Source organism: Somniosus microcephalus, chromosome 8 (assembly GCF_052327205.1).
Source record: "Somniosus microcephalus isolate GS21.2 chromosome 8, FLI_Smic_1.0, whole genome shotgun sequence".
Taxonomy (NCBI): domain Eukaryota; kingdom Metazoa; phylum Chordata; class Chondrichthyes; order Squaliformes; family Somniosidae; genus Somniosus; species Somniosus microcephalus.
The window spans coordinates 218,635,330-218,650,955 of NC_140994.1; the positions used below are offsets into that span (position 1 = coordinate 218,635,330).

At 45.0% G+C, this 15,626-nt stretch overlaps 1 protein-coding gene across 1 annotated transcript in view; it reads right to left on the minus strand.

Moving 5' to 3' along the window:
• Positions 1-15,626, minus strand: part of LOC147114107 (organic cation/carnitine transporter 2-like) — a 317,180-nt gene that overhangs the window by 81,250 nt on the left and 220,304 nt on the right. Inside the window, exon 7 of the mRNA XM_085995727.1 lies at positions 10,746-10,960. Within this exon, the coding sequence (XP_085851853.1) occupies positions 10,746-10,960 (215 nt within the window). The remainder of the gene's footprint in view (positions 1-10,745; positions 10,961-15,626) is intronic.

The window sequence follows — 15,626 nt, forward strand, 5'->3', positions numbered from 1 at the left end:
ATGCTGGCAACAGTGGTTCGCCATGTGCTGGCCATGCCTTCACCGTTAAATCGTAGACTCGTGAGAGAGTCGGGTCATTTTGCGTTTCCTTTTCAATGGTAGGATTTGTCACCGGTAGACATTCCACTATGATCGAGTGGAATATCTCCACTGGGTCCACTGTAGGTGCCTCTTCCACCATTGGCAACGGTAGGCGCGATAACCCGTCAGCATTCCCATGCTGTTTTGTTCCTTTGTACTCTATGTCATATTGGTGTGCCCCTAGGAAAAGGGACCACCTCTGTAGCCTTTACGCTGTCATAATGGGAACGCCCTTTTTAGGGTTGAATATGGAGACGAGGGGTTGATGGTCAGTCAACAAGGTAAACTTTTGTCCGTGTAGGTAATGGTTGAATTTCTTCACCCCCCACACCAGGCTGAGTGCCTCCCTGTCGATCTGGGCATAGTTACGCTCAGCTGAGTTCAATGAGCGTGACGCAAAAGCTATCGGCCGCTCCGAGCCATCAGGGAATCTATGCGATAATACCGCTCCCACGCCGTAAGGGGATGCATCGCACGCCAGTCTGATTGGCAGTGATGGGTTGTAATGAGCCAACACTTCCCTGGACGTGATCAAGCCTTTGCATTTATGGAAGGCACGTTTACAGTCTTGGCTCCATTTCCAAACTACTCCCGTTTGTAGCAGTGCGTTAAGCGGGTGCAGAACCGTCGGCAAGTTTGGTATAAATTTATGATAGTAATTTACTAATCCCAGGAACGACCTTAATTGTGAGACATTTTCAGGCGCTGGGGCCTTTACGACCGCTTCAATTTTTTCAGGTGACTTATGCAACCCTTCTTCGTTAATGACATGACCACAATATGATATTTGTTTCTGGAAAAATTCGCATTTCGGGCGATTTGCTCGTAGGCCCCATTCTCTCAGCCTCGTGAGCACCTGCTCCAAGTTGGCAAGGTGCTCGTTGTCGTTTTCTCCTGTTACAAGGATGTCGTCTAGGTAGCATTGAGTCCCCGGAATCCCTTGCAGGACTTGCTCCATAGCTCTTTGCCAGATAGCCGGAGCTGATGCCACTCCGAAAACCAGTCGATTGTACTGCTACAGGCCTTTGTGTGTGTTTATCGTGAGATACTTTTTAGAGGCCTCCTCAACCTCCATCTGTAGATATGCCTGTGCTAAATCAATTTTGGTGAAACGTTTCCCTCCGGATAGTGAGGCGAAAATATCTTCTATCCTCGGAAGAGGATACTGTACCGTGTGAAGAATCGGGTTTACAGTCACCTTGAAGTCCCCACAGATGCGAACTTTTCTCTGTTCTTCAGATTTATCATTATTCAACATTTTCTTCATGACCGGGATGATGGGTGTTGCCCACTCGCTCCAATCTACCTTGGATAACACGCCTGCTTTTTCCAAATTCTCCAGCTCTGCCTCGACGGCTGGACGAATTGCGTATGGCACCGGCCTTGCCTTAAAAAACTTGGGAATTGCCACATCTTCCACTTTTATTGAGGCGGTGGCGCCTTTCAGGGTTCCTAGTTCCTGTTGAAACACTTCTTTGGCGTTAGCCAAGATTTCTTTTAATCGTCCAGGTATGACGTCATCATCGTTTTTTTTCTTACTGGTCACCGTCAGTGCCTGAATGAAGTGCCAGTCTAAACGTATCTTTCTGATCCATTCACGTCCCAACAACGGCGACCACCATCTTGCAGAACGTATAAATACAACTTCTGTATTTCCTTGCCGTTGTATACAACAGGCACCCTTATTTTCCCTCTGGGGTATACTTTCTGTCCCGTATATGTCTTCAAGACAATGGATGTGTCTTTCAAAGGTATTTGCGGAAATAGCCGCTCGTAATCCCGTCGACTCATGACGGTCAGAGCTGATCCTGTATCTAGCTCCATTTTGACTGGGGACCCCGCTATCGTGAGGGTAACCCAAATGGTCTGGTAATCTTCTTTGGCAATTACATTATGTAATTTGAGACAGCTTAGTCTCTTGTTTCCGGAGTCGCTATCGCTCTTCTGGTCTTCGGAGCTACTGTCCGTCATCATTTGTACCTTTCTGTACTTTTCCTTATTGACCTTTTTACTGTCAGCGGATTTCTTTCCAGATCTGCATACACGTGCAATGTGTCCCATCTTTCCGCATTGCCTGCATGCTTTGTCCTTGAACCAGCAGTCCTTCTGGTCATGGTTGGATCTGCCGCAGCGATAACATCTCTCAAAACCGCGTATCATTTCATGGGTGCCGAAGTCCTGTGGCTTTTGCTGTATCTCTGCAGCTCCTCTTGCTGCTGCTTCGTATGATACAGCCACACTGAAAGCCTTGTCCAGTGTCAAATCTTTCTCAGAAAGTAGTCTTTTCTGTGTTCCTTCGCTTAGGAGACCGCAGACGAATTTGTCTCGTAGAGAATCTGCCAGTCCTGCCCCGAATTGGCAGTGCTTTGACAGCTTTCTTAATTCGGTGAGGTAATCAGCGTTACTTTCATTCTTGTGCTGATTCCTCCTGAAGAATTTGAATCGTTCCGCTATCAGCAGTGGTGTTGGGTTTAAGTGCTCCTGTAAGGTATCAACAATCTCCCTAAAATTCTTGTCCATCGGTTTGGCTGGAGTGATCAAGTTTCGTAACAGCCCGTATGTCCTTGCGCCCATCAGATTTAGAAGTACCGATGCCTTTTTATCATCCGCCACTTCATTCGCCTTGCAATATAACTCCACTTTTTCCACATATGTGGTCCAATCTTCTATATCACTATCGAAAGCAGTAATATTGCCAGTCTTCGGCATCTTGAAAATCTAAAATGGCGCTTCCCGCGCTTTTCTTTCTTCCCCGCCGAGTTAAGATGGCGCCTCCCGCGCTTTCCCGCCACTGCCGCTGCTGCCAACGCTGTTCTCCACGGTTCCCATTGCGACCTGCAGCTTTTTGCGGTATTTCTATATTTTTTTTATATATCGCTTCAATAGTTTCTCCGTTACTTGGAGAACTGTTCCCGTCGTGGAGCGGACACTCTGGGACATTCCCCTCCCTCTGCTCGGTCCGAACGCCGACCTGCTTTGCAGCACCGGCTGCGCCCTGAGTGCTCCACCCTCTCTCTCTCTTTGCTTCTGCTTCCTGACTCGCTGCCCGGCCCCGTTGCAGAGCCACCCGATCGAGCTCTAGCCCGCCGCAGCCTAGGAAGGATCAGTGCACTACCTGCCACCAACCCGTTTAGCTGGGGAAACCACAGACTGGAGACCAAGCCTGGCCCTCGTTTTCGAGTTTCTTCGAGTTATTTTTTTATTTTTTGCTTCTGGCTTCGACCTTCGTCTGAGGAATCGATCCCCTTGAGGTGCTGCCGAATTGCAGGTAAGTTCGTTTCTAACTCGTCGCCACTGTTCGATCCATGTGTTAATGGAAACACGGAATGCAGGAGTTGATTTAACAAGTGTTTACTGAACAAAGTCTGGAAGTGAACTAACAACACAAGACACTACACAGGCTTATATACCCGAGTGGACACTACTGGTACTACAATATACAGGGGCTTCAAAAACATATTTCCTCTTAAAGGTACATACACTACAGCTACAAGGATCGGCGCTGGGGCCCCAACTATTTACAATCTACATTAATGACTTGGATGAAGGGATTGAGTATAATGTAGCCAAGTTTGCAGATGATACAAAGATGGGTGGGTAAGCAAGTTGTGCAGAGGACTCAAAGAATCTGCAAAGGGATATAGACAGGCTAGGTGAGTAGGCAAACATTTGGCAGATGGAGTACAATGTGCGAGGTTATCCACTTTGGCAGGAAAAATAAAAAAGCAAACTATTATTTAAATGTAGAGAGATTACAAAATGCTACAGTTCAGAGGAACCTGGAGGTCCTTGTGCATGAAACACAAAAAGTTAGCATGCAGGTACAGTACAATCAAAAGGCAAATGGAATGTTGGCCTTTATTTCAAGGGGGTTGGAGGATAAAAGCAGGGAAGACCTGCTACAACTGTATAGGCTATTGGTGAGACCACACCTTGAGTACTGTGTACAATTTTGGTCTCCTTATTTAAGGAAGGATATACTTGCATTGGAGGCACTTCAGAGACGATTCAGTAGGTTAATTCCAGAGATGAGGGGTTTGACTTATGAGGAAAGGTTGAGCAGGCTGGGCCTATACTCAATGGAATTTAGAATAATGAGAGGTGACCTTATCGAAACATATAAGATACTGAGGGGGCTCAACAGGGTAGAGGCAGAGAGGATGTTTCCCCTTATGGGGAAATCTAGAACTCGGAGGCACAGTCACCAAATAAGGGTTATGGGGAGTGTTATGTTCATAAATAAATAGACGTTTTTATTATGAACAGCTAGCTTGTGCTAGTCATTTATTCAGCCATGTTGACTTGTATACAGTAGCCATCTTGACTCCCTCAACCAGGGCCTCGTGTTAAAACAAGACAACCCACATAGATGTAGCCCATTACTAAAACAAACAGCTACACCTAGTCTAGCATTCTAGAATGACATGTTACTGCATATCATTACATCCCCCTTCCTTTGAGGTTAAACAAAATCAATATCAATCAACTTTCAAGAAAAACGATAACAGTAACACTTTTGTTAGTGCTCTATAAACCTTTGAATGAACTTGTTTTTTTATATAACAACACAAACATTTTTTTGTAAACAGCTTCACAACAGTCAACACATCTTCAAAGCTTTACTTTATGAACTCTAAGCTTTTCATTCTTTTATTATAGTTTTCTTTGTACTCAAAGATTAAGTCTATCAGGCTTTTTTACTTCATGTGTGGATCTTCTCAGCACAGGTAAGTCTGATGTGTTTGCATGAGAGCCTGTATGTGTGTTTGTGTTAGATTGTTCTGGTGGTGAGTGACAAGATTCAGTTGCGGCATTGTCATCGATTTGCTCTTGGATAGTTTCTTGTGTTTTCAGGAGGGAACGGCGGTTCCTCCTGAGAATCTGTCCTTCCTCAGTTCTAACAGTGTATGACCTTGGTCCTACTTCCTCAAGAACTGTAGCTTTCCTGTTCCATGCATTGGATCCTCAATCCTGACAACATCATCCCTTGTCAATGGTTTCATAGTTTCGGATGACTTGTCATAGTGTGATTTCTGTTTCAGCTTTAACAGTTGAAGTCTCTGTCTCAGTTCCTTACTCTGCTTTTCTTTTGCACAGCAGGGTAGCGTGGTGCGCAACTTGCGACCCATTAGGAGTTCAGCAGGTGAAGAACCACAGTCTAAAGGGGAGGCTCGGTAGCTCAGCAGGGCGAGATAAGGATCAGACTTGCTTTCTGTTGCTTTCTTCAGTAGCTGTTTGAGAACTTGAACACCTTTCTCTGCCTTACCATTCGACTGAGCATACAGAGGACTGGATGTGATGTGCTGAAAGTCATAATGTGTTGCAAACTGTTGCCACTCCTTACAGTTGAAGCACGGACCATTGTCGCTAACGGCAATCCTGGGAATCCCATGTCTGGTGAAGATGGATTTAACATGCATTATGACACTGCTTGCTGATGTGCTTGAGAGCAGCGCCATCTCAGGATAGTTAGAATAGTAGTCAATCACTATTAGATAGCCTTTACCATTCAAATGAAAAAGATCCATACCAACCTTTTGCCATGGTGCTGTTGGTAAGTCAGCTACTATCATTGGTTCCTTTGCTTGTTTGTTTTGGTGTTTCTGACATGTCTCACATTTGCCTATCATGTTCTCAATGTCCTTATTTATTCCAGGCCAATAAACAGTGTCTCTTGCTCTCCTTTTGCATTTTTCAATTCCGAGGTGTCCCTCATGAATCCTTTTGAGCATGTCTCCACATAGAGCCTGTGGAATGACTATTCTGTTCTGTTTTAGTAATAGTCCACTTGCGACACTCAACTCTGACCTGATGTGATAGTACTTTGGACAGGAACCTTTTGGCCAACCATGATGAATGTTTGTAACATCTTTTACTGTTTCTTCTGCTATTTGCTTTGATTTTGTGTCTGACTCGGGCAGCGCAGCAGTGACCATACTCACATGAACATCCACGTCTTCCTCAGTAGAGCTCACATGACTCATTATGGGTGCTCGGGATAGTGCATCTGCTAACACTATGTGTTTGCCTGGTGTGTAGATCAGTTCAAAGTCATATCTTTGCAGCTTCATCATGAGTCGTTGAATCCTTGGAGACATCTCATTCAGGTTTTTTTTTAATGATGGCAACCAGTGGGCAGTGGTCTGTCTCAACTGTGAAGGTGGGAAGTCCATATATGTAGCCATGGAACTTTTCTAGTCCAACTACCAAGCCTAGACATTCCTTTTCAATTTGGGCGTATCGACACTCAGAATCAGTCATAGACCTGGAGGCATAGGCAACAGGCTTCCAATCTTCACCCTCTGCTTGTAGCAAGACCGCGCCTAGGCCATCTTTTGATGCATCCATTGACACTTTGATTCTCTTTGTTGGGTCAAAGAAGGTGAGTACAGGTGTGGTTGTCAGCACTGTTTTGAGGTTCATCCACTCTTGTTCAAGTCTTTCTGTCCATGCAAACTCATTTGTTTTATGTAGCAGGTCTCGCAGACAGGCTGTCTTGGCTGACAAGCTAGGAATGAACTTTCCAATGAAGTTTATCACCCCCATGATGCGTAGCACTCCTTTTTTGTCAGTGGGTCAGGGCATGTTGAGTATGGCGTTTACTTTTTCCATATCTGGCTCTATTCCTTTACCAGATAGATTATCTCCTAGGAAAGTGACTTCCTGGACGCCAAACTGACACGTGGCTTTGTTGAGCTTCAGTCCATTCCAGCGTATGCTCTGTAGCACTTTAGTCAGTCTCTCATTGTGTTCTTTCAGTGTGGAGCCCCAGATGATGATGTCATCAACATAGACCCGAACTCCTTCCAGACCTTCAATTATGTGTTCCATCGCTCTATGAAAGATTTCAGATGCAGATATTATCCCGAAAGGTATTCTGAGGAAACAATACCTGCCAAATGGTGTGTTGAAGGTACAGTATTTGGTGCTCTCTTCATCCAGTTTTAGTTGCCAAAATCCTTGTGAGGCATCGAGCTTTGTGATCCATGCATACTCTTAGATCATTGTTCTTTTTCTTTACACATACCATGGAGTTAACCCAGTCTGTTGGCTCTTTGACTTTCCTGATGACTCCTAGTGTGGTCATTCTGTCCAGTTCTTTCTTGAGCCGGTCACGCAGGGGTGCTGGAACCCTCCGTGGAGCATGTACCACTGGCTTTAGCTGGATCTTGTAAGTGAATGGTAGAACTCGAAATCCTTTGAACACATCCTGGAAATTACTCACTACAGAATCCATTGAGTCATCTGGTCTGCTTATGGCACAGTTCATACGGTATACTCTCTTGACCAGTTCTATGTCCTCACAAGCTTTGTCACCTAGTAGTGAATCAAGGCCTTCAGCCACAGCAGAAAACATGAGATGATGCACTTTGTCTTTGACTGTCACTTTAAGTCTGCATACACCTAAGCTATCTATTTTCTGTCCATTATAGTTCTTCAGTAGTACTGACTTTTTCTGTATTTTGGGCTTTTCTTTCATATTTTTAATGTCACTCATGCTGATTAAGTTTGCTTTTGCCCCAGTGTCTAGTTTCAATGTAACTAATGCTCCATTTACCTGCAGTGGCATCATCCATTTGTCCTCTTTTACTGCATTAACTTTATGTTCAGCATTGTCCATTCCTGAGGGCTGCACATTATCTGTATCCTTTTCTATATTGTCACATGACACCATTCCCACAAAAAATGTCTCACTTAAATCAGTGTCCTCTTTTACTGCATTAACTTTATGTTCTTTCTTTGTTTTTACTTTTGAAAAGCATTGTCTGGCAAAGTGATTCTTTCCATTACACTTTGTGCACATTTTCCCAAACGCTGGGCATTGTCTTGACTGGTGCTGGTAACCACAGCGTTTACAATTGAAAGTTCCATCCTCCGATTGCTTTGCATTCCTGTTCTGCCCACGTTTCTTCCCCTTGCAGGACACAGCGCCGACAGCTGCACTGCCACTCACTACAGTTACACAATTATTAATTTCACTGAAAGTCTTTGCGTGCTGCTGAGCTAGCTCACTGGCATGGCATATTGTCACAGCATCCTCCAATGTTAGTTCGCTTTCTCTCAACAGACGTTCCCTGACCTTTTTATCATGAATACCAAACACAATCTGGTCACGAATCATGGATGATTTCAGCTCAGAGAAATTACATGTCTGTGCTTTCAGTTTCAGATCGGTCACAAAGCTATCAAAAGTCTCATTTTGCTGCTGTGTCCGTGAATGGAACACGTTCCTCTCATAGGTCTCGTTCTTTTTGGGAGAACAATGTGTATCAAACTTCTTTAGCACGTCGTCCATTTTTTCTCTGTCCTCCTCTTGATCAAATACAAACGTATTAAATACCTCTATCGCCTGCAGGCCTGCAACCATGAGCAGCAACACTATTTTCCTTGCATCTGGCTTTGTACCAAACCCGATGGCGGCAATGTAGAGTTTGAATTGTTGTTTGAAAGTCCGCCAATTGCAGTCGACATTCCCCGTGAGTTTCAAACCCTCCGGTGGATTCAAATTTTCCATGTCGCATTTCGCAATATTCAGCAGATATTACCACTCCTGGTACCATGTTATGTTCATAAATAAATAGACGTTTTTATTATGAACAGCTAGCTTGTGCTAGTCATTTATTCAGCCATGTTGACTTGTATACCATAGCCATCTTGACACCCTCGACCAGTGCCTCGTGTTAAAACAAGACAACCCATATAGATGTAGCCCACTACTAAAACAAACAGCTACACCTAGTGAAGCATTCTAGACTGACATGTTACTGCATATCGTTACAGGGAGCAGGCTGGGAAGTGGCTTTGAGCCCTAGATCACCCATGATCTTATTGAATGGCAGAGCAGGCTCGAGGGGCCAAGTGGCCTATTCCTGCTCTTATTTCTTATGTTCTTATGTTTCTTATGTGTGGAGAGGCCTGTTGGCCCTCCTCCCTCTGCCCAAGTTTTGCACTATCTCTCTCCGCCTCCACTGCCTCCAATGATGAAGCTGGAGGTCGAGCCCCTGTGCCATTACAGCCCCCATTAAATCTTCAAAGTGTTGCTGCAGCAAAGGTAACAGAAATGGGAACCTGATAAGTTTCCCTGCCCAGCAACAGTCCCTCAGGTGTGGAAGTGTGAAATCCCTCCAAATGCGTTTCTCCCTCTCTGAGCGTGCGTAGGCAGAATAGTTTGCGGATGGGAGAACATAGGAAATGTGCGCCCTTAAATAATGCTTCCCCCAGCTCCCAGCTGACTGTGCACTGTGCCCCTGTAGCTGTCATTCCTGCTACCAGGTGCTGGAGAAGGGGGTGCGACACAGTTTCACATTCGGGGTACTACCGGGGCACTGCGTGCATGGATGATGTCACGATCTCCGGGCGCAGGAGACCGTGGCGCTACTGTTTAGCGCTGCCACTAACCGGCGGCCGAATATCGCGAGTGGTGCTTCAATTGCTGTACATGGGCGGTAAGTGGTTAGCGCCCCCTGGAGGCGCAAACGGGCAGCACTAACCAACCGAATTTAGCCCCCTTAATGTTGGTGTTTTGAGTACTTGACTGGAGTAAGTGAGGCACATTGAATAACAGTGTGTCATCCATGCTGGCCAGGTTACTTTCCCTTCCAACAACAACTTGAATTTATATAGCACCTTTAAAAGAGAAAAAAAACATTCCAAGCTGCTTCACAGAGACCTACTGAAAAAATACACACTGAGCTGATGAGGGAGAGATTAGGGAAAAAAATTGGTGAAACTAGTGAGTTTTAAGGAAGGTCCTAAAGGACGAGAGGCAAATGGAGAGTCAGAGGGGTTTAGGGAATGAATTTCAGAGCGTGGGCCTAGGTGGCTGAAGGCGTAGCTGCCAATGATGGAGTGAAGAGGTGGGGGATGCATAACAAACTGTGGCCAGATGAACAGAGAGGTTGGGCGGGGGGAGGGTTCGAGACCTGGCGAAGGTTACAGAGTTAGGGAACGGTGAGGCCATGGAAGGATTTCATTACAAGGATAAGAGATTTATCTTTGATGTATTAGGGACTGGGAGCCAATATTGGTCAGCGAGGAAAAGGGCGATGGGCAAGTGAGACTTGGTGTGGTATAGGATACGAGCAGCAATATTTTGGATGAACTGAAGTTTACAGAGGGTATAGGATGGGAAGCTGGCCAGAGCAACAGTGAAGTAATCAAGTCTGGAGGTGACAAGGGCATGAATGAGGGCTTCAGTGGTAGAAGGGCTGAGATAGGGGCAGAGATGGGCAATGTCACAGAGGTGGAAATAACTGGTCTTTGTGATGGAGAAGATATGTGGTCAGAAGCTTAGCTCGAGATCTAATAAGTAATCAAGGTTTTGAACAGTATGGTTCAGCCTGAGACAGTGGCCAAGGAGGAGGATGGAGTCAGTACCAAGAGTATGGACTTTGTGGCAAAGGGCAGAAGATGATGGCTTTGATCTTTTGAATATTTACCTGGAGGAAATTGGGGCTCATCCAGTATTGGTTGATGAATAAACGGTCTGACAGTACAGAGGCAGTGGAGGGGTTAAGAATGGTAATGGAGAAGTGAGCCAGAATGCTAAAACCTCTGCAGGATGACACCACCTGGATATTTTAATTTGTCATGAAATGTTGCTTTAAAATGTTCGTTAACAGAAGACAGGCGAGGATAATTCTAGATGCATTGTAAAAACTTACTTGAAGGTACGAGCTGGATAAAGAACAGGACAACTCCACTGAATAAAAGTGTGCCCGAAACGCTGAACTTGCGGGAAAGCTTCTGGAGAAAAATCCAAGCCGATACGTTAGCCGGAATCTCGGTGGCACCGGAGAAGAAACAGTTCAAATAGTCATCACCATGGAGATTGGGCGTGTTCAAAGACAGGCCATAGTATCCGATTGCTAGAATCATCCTGCAACAAAATGATAAATTCTTCTTGTAAAATTGTTTTTATTAAAGAAAAACACTTTTTCCTATTTTTTTTTGCTGGATTTTCTCTCTCACTTATGTCAGTGTTGTTCAATAGAAATTGCTGACAAGTCACGTGTGGCTGCTGTGACACCGTTTTGGCCACATCCACTAATGTTAGTAGAAAATGTCTTATTACACTAGAACAATTAAATAAATTGCGTTAAAATGCATAATTGGCTCATTTCTACATTGTCATCATAACACTATCCACAGTTCCTCTCTCTCCCCAAACAAGGAAAGGATGGCCAAGCATTTTTTCACAAAACTAGTGCTTTTTAAAGATTGAATGCTAATAATCTTATTGGGGATTACTGGCATAAAGGAGTTACTGAGACCAACAGTGAAAACAGATGAATAAAACCTGAAGAGGTGGCTCTTGGATTAATGACTATCTCTACAGAAAATATACTACGACTCAGAAACTCCCCCAAGCCAATTGCCCTGCTGGTGTCACCATTTAACTTTCAGTGACAGTGAGACTCCATCTTCAAAGGCCAACGGGCTACAGTAAACACATATGGTTGGATCAAAGAAACACACTTTTTTTTTATTCGTGTAACCCCTTCACGGTTCTCTAGATATATGTGAGATGTGGTCTCTGTTGTAGACAGTATTCTATAGTCCAGTAAGGAGATCACTACTACAATGGCTTAATTCTAATTATCTTACTTTATAGTTTTAACGTCAGACAGTATAAGAAGATTACGGGTCAATGACCTAAATTAGACATTTGCATACATTAAAATGAATCTAGACATAATAAACATACATTCTCCATTTATATGGATTCAAAGGAGAATCTGTCCCTGTGTCCAAATTCGAGTGCACTCTTTCGTTGGCGTGCTTAAGTTGGAGCTCATGGTATGTATAATGTCTGCAAGACTTACGACTCCGAACCCCTTCGTTGAATTCTCTTCACGATCACTGAATCCCACTTTGAGTTCTGGATGCAGAGCTACTAATACGAAGGGCGGCGGCCGAGTTTGGAAGCCCGGGACGGGATGCGGCAGCCATTTGCCTCCTGAGCCCTCTTTTCAAAGCTCCTGCCCTCTTCTCTTCCAGTCGCTCCCGTTTCCCGCTCAAAAAAACCCGACTCCACCCCTTCCTCCTGGGGTTTCTGCCTGGAGACTGCGCAGCCTCACTGTCTGCAACAGTTGATACTGGTGCAGAATTATGGAAAGTCTGCTCTTAGTCACATTGTGTCCTTAAAAGTTCTTGCCGTACCTTCACATGGGCAACTTTAACCCAAGGATTTATAACAATGATAATACAGTGTCTAAGTTAAAGATTGCTAACCATACTTAGCGTACATAACATTTCCAGTGGGTATTACATTTGTTTATGGGATGTGGGCATCGCTGGCAAGGCCAGCATTTATTGTCGCTGAAGCAAGTCATTTGTCTACTTGCCCTCTCAGTCACATAATGTCATGAGGTGCAAAAGGGATCAACAAGAATGAGATTAAAACATAGACTGAAAACAGAGATGCAGCAAGCATGCAAATTTACAAAACATTTTGCAGAGGTTGACACAGCCCCTAAAATGCTGGTCACTTAAACACTGTACAATTGAATAAATGCTTAGGACCAAGGCTGCTGCTTCAAGGTGATTGAATAAGTTAAATCCTTTTTATTAAATTGGATTTTAGGATTTTTATCCGTGCTGTGAGATTGTATTTTGTATTTTTCTGTGAAAACTGAATCCTAAAGGTCTCACATATTATAGGCAGAAAGAAGTAATTATAACGAGAGTGCAGTGGGTCCCCAACCTGTCATGGCTGAAGCTGTAGCTGTGCCCAATCTTCCATCAGCTGAATTACAGGAAAAAAACACTAAATCCACAATTTTTGCAGTAACTTTTGAAGGGGGAAGTGAGCACTGAGGTGGCAAAATTAATTTCCTAGATGGAATCTGGGACCAAGCCACACCAGGAAACTTTGATTTCTGACACTTTTCTTCAGTGTATTTTCCAGCGTTTGGTAGTACACTGAGTAAACTGGAATTTTTTTAAAATTCATTCATGGGATGTGGGCGCTGCTGGCAAGGCCAGCATTTATTGCCCATCCCAATTGCCCTTGAGAAGGTGGTGGTGAGCCGTCGTCTTGAACCGCTGCAGTCCCACAGTGCTGTTAGGGAAGGAGTTCCAGGATTCTGACCAAGCGATGGTGTAGGAACGACAATATATTTCCAAGTCAGGATGGTGAGTGACATGGAGGGGAATGTGGAGCCAGTGGTGTTCCCATGTGTCCGCTGCCCTTGTTCTTCTAGGTGGTAGAGGTCATGGGTTTGGGAGGTCCTGTCGAAAAAGCTTTGGCAAGTTGCTGCAGTGCATCTTGTAGATGGTACACACTGCAGCCACGATGTGCCTGTGGTGGAGAGAATGAATGTTTAAGGTGGTGGATGGGGTGCCAATCAAGCAGGTTGCTTTGTCCTGGATGGTGTCGAGCTTCTTGTGTGTTGTTGGAGCTGCACTCATCCAGGCCAGTGGAGAGCATTCCATCACACTCCTGACTTGTTCCTTGTAGATGGTGGAAAGGCTTTTGGGGAGTCAGGAGGTGAGTCACTCATCACAGAATACCTAGCTTCTGACCTGCTCTTGTAGTCACAGTATTTATGTGGCTGGTCCAGTTATGTTTCTGGTCAATGACGACCCCCAGGATGTTGATGGTGGTGGCTTTGATGATGGCAATGCCATTGAATGTGAAGGGGCGGTGGTTAGACTCTGTCTTCTTGGAGTTAGACTCTCTTCTTGCCTGGCACTTGTGTAGCGCGAAGGTTACTTGCCACTTATTAACCCAAACCAAATATTGTCCATGTGGGTAAGGACTGCTTCATTATCTGAGGAGTTGCGAATGGAACTGAACACTGTGCAGTCATCCCCAACTCTGACTTAATGATTGAGGAAAGGTCATTAATGAAGCAGCTGAACATGGTTGGGCCTAGGAATTCCTGCAGTGATGTCCTGGAGGTGAGATGATTGGCCTCCAGCAATCACAACCATCTTCCTTTGTGCTAGCTATGACTCAAGCCAGTGGAGAGTTTCCCATCCCGCACCCCCCCACCACCCCGCCCCACCAATTCCCATTGACTTCAGTTTTACTAGGGCTCCTTGATGCCATACTTGGTCAAATGCTGCCTTGATGTCAAGGGCAGTCACTCTCACCTCACCTCTGGAATTCAGCTCTTTTGTCCATTATTGGACCAAGGCTGTAATGAAGTCTGGAGTCGAGTGGTCCTGGCAGAACCCAAACTGAGTATCGGTGAGCAGGTTATTAGTGAGTAAGTGCTGCTTGATAGTACTGTTGACGACACCTTCCATCATGGAAGGGGTTGTTGACAGCGCTAAGAAATGCCACTTTATATATTTGTTCAATATTAAAAGTAAATATTATGGCCGGAATTTTCTGTACCTGGGTGGGTCGGGTGCGGGTGGTTGGCATGGCGCATCGCGATCCCATTGCTGCTGCCATCCCACTGCAGAAATGACTTTCTGATAATGGAGCCTATTAAAGCCCGCCCTGCATGCTACCTGGCCCAATTAAATTGTGCGGGTCTGATAACGTCACATTCATGACGCGTTTTCAGCCGGTATATTTAAAGGGGCCATGGCCATATTGCATTTGAAGGTTCATCTAGGAGTGTGCAGACAGCACACTGGAGGTTTTCATTGCTCCAAACAGTTGGAGAGATGGCTGCACAGAGGCATATGCTTGTGGAGGGAGTCAAAGCACGCAGGGAGCTCCTCGTCCCTTCCAATGGGTGGAAGAGACCTCCCCAGGAGACATAAAGAGCCTGGCTCCAAATTGCAGAACATAAGAACATAAGAAATAAGAGCAGAAGTAGGCCATACAGCCCCTCGAGCCTGCTCCACCATTCAATAAGATCATGGCTGATCATCGACCTCAACTCCACTTTCCCACCCGATCTCCATATCCCTTGAATCTCCTAGAGTCCAAAAATCTATCTATCTCAGCCTTGAATATACTCAAAGACTCAGCATTCACAGCCCTCTGGGGCAGAGAATTCCAAAGAGGGGGTCCACAGCAGGGATGTGTTCAGGAGGGCCTGGGTGCAGTGCCGCAAACGTTTCAATGATCTTATTAGATCTGGAAGGCTGAGCACAAAGCCACACTCAACTTCATTCTGCTGTGCCTCTTATCATATCCCCATCACTCTGCCTTCTGAACCCTACTCCTGCACATCATTTCTCACCAACTTACCTTGCACCTCCACCTATCCCTCTCTCTCTATCTACATTATCACATCCCCATCTTACTAGCCACCCTTCACACTCAGCCTCATCCTAATACAATCATACCAACTAACAACATACAAGGAGCCCACTTGGCGTTGCCACCCCACTCCATCATAGTCTCCCTCTAAAGATGTAACCCATCCATTCCTTACACTCATTCCATCACTCTCACTCAACCTTCTCTTCTTTCTCTCCTTGCAGGAGAAGAGAGAGTAAAATAAGAGGGAGAGGGATAGATCTTTTCTTTCCAGTTTTGAGGAATGGTTCGACCCGAAACGTCAACTCAAATTTCTGTCCGCGGATGTTGCCTGACCTGCTGAGTTTTTCCAGCATTTTCTGTTGTTATTTTGGAT